Source organism: Cynoglossus semilaevis, chromosome 20 (genome assembly GCF_000523025.1).
Source record: "Cynoglossus semilaevis isolate Cse_v1.0 chromosome 20, Cse_v1.0, whole genome shotgun sequence".
Classification (NCBI taxonomy): domain Eukaryota; kingdom Metazoa; phylum Chordata; class Actinopteri; order Pleuronectiformes; family Cynoglossidae; genus Cynoglossus; species Cynoglossus semilaevis.
This window is the reverse complement of record NC_024326.1, coordinates 14074241-14075426: the sequence shown is the minus strand read 5'-3', so window position 1 is coordinate 14075426 and position 1186 is coordinate 14074241. Positions and strand designations below refer to the sequence as shown.

The following is a 1186-nucleotide window of genomic DNA, read 5'->3' as shown; positions in this document are numbered from 1 at the left end:
TCCCCTCTCCACATGTTTGAACAATTACCCCCCCCCCTACTGCCCCCCCCCGTCCCCCTCTTCTCCACCCTGGTATCATAAAGGCCCTGACACCCACCATGTGAACATCTCTACCTTAAAGGGTCAGTTTTCGGGCTGAGACTCTACGGCGGCCTGTGAGTGTCATAAAACCATCCACTAATTCCTACTCACTCACATCATATTATACATCGACACCCAAGCGGTGGGTCGGGACCCCTACCAGAGCCATGGGACCCTCCTCGTGTGAGAGTGTGTTTTACTAAACATAGTGACTGAGAGAGAGAGGTGACGGACTGGTTTGTGATTGACCTGAAGGCTGAGCATGGGGGGGGGGCGGAGCTAAGACTGCTGCAGCTCTCACATGAACACAAAAACATTCTCTTCATTACTGCTGGGCTGTAGTGTGTGTGTGTGTGTGTGTGAGTGTGTGTGTGTGTGGTCACCTGTAGAAGCCCAGGTGCCACTTCCCCACCATGTGAGTGCTGTATCCAGCCTGTCTGAGGCGCTCAGGCAGTGTGTCCATGTGTGGGGGCAGACAGTTGGGTTGACTGGGTCTGATGATGGAGTGCTGCAGTCCAGTGTGGATCTGGTATCTAAAGCAGGGACAGTCACAGTCACACACCACATTCATCACCACCGCTCTGGTCCAGACTCAGGTCTGTACCTGCCCGTGAGCAGCTGACTGCGGGATGGGGTACAGATGGGCTGGACGTAGTAGTTCTCCAGGGTCACGCCCTCTGCTGCCAGTTTGTCCAGGGTGGGGGTCTTGATGCTGGGGTTGTGGTAGCCAATGTCATTGAAGCCCTGTTTGGAACAGACACTCGTGTTAGTGTGAAACTTCATGAGCGTTAAACGTTAGCTGGTGTCTGTACCAGGAGTGTCGTAGCTAACGTTAGCTCTGGTGTCTGTACCAGGACTGTTGTAGCTAACGTTAGCTCTGGTGTCTGTACCAGGACTGTTGTAGCTAACGTTAGCTCTTTTTTTACCTACAAGTCAAGTCTAATTAAATATGATTTTTTTTTTTTATCGAACCAGTCCTGATAAAGAACTTGGTTTTAGAAGTACTGTAAGAAAAGAGTGAAAAGCTCCAACAGTGGCATTTTCTACAGAAAAGGTCAAAGGTCACCTGCCTGTTTTTAGGATTACTGCCCTTAGTGATTTTGTA

The 1186-nt window shown here is 50.3% G+C and overlaps 1 protein-coding gene across 2 annotated transcripts in view; it reads right to left on the bottom strand.

The window, feature by feature from the left end:
* Positions 1–1186, bottom strand: part of LOC103396812 (arylsulfatase I-like) — a 9962-nt gene that overhangs the window by 5458 nt on the left and 3318 nt on the right. Inside the window, exons 3-4 of one of the 2 annotated variants that reach the window (XM_025052582.1) lie at positions 686–830; positions 465–614 (exon numbers count right to left, since the gene is read on the bottom strand). In XM_025052582.1, the coding sequence (XP_024908350.1) occupies positions 465–614; positions 686–830 (295 nt within the window). Of the gene's footprint in view, positions 1–464; positions 615–685; positions 1140–1186 lie in introns of those variants that run through there. The other variant, XM_025052581.1, reaches the window with a different exon arrangement.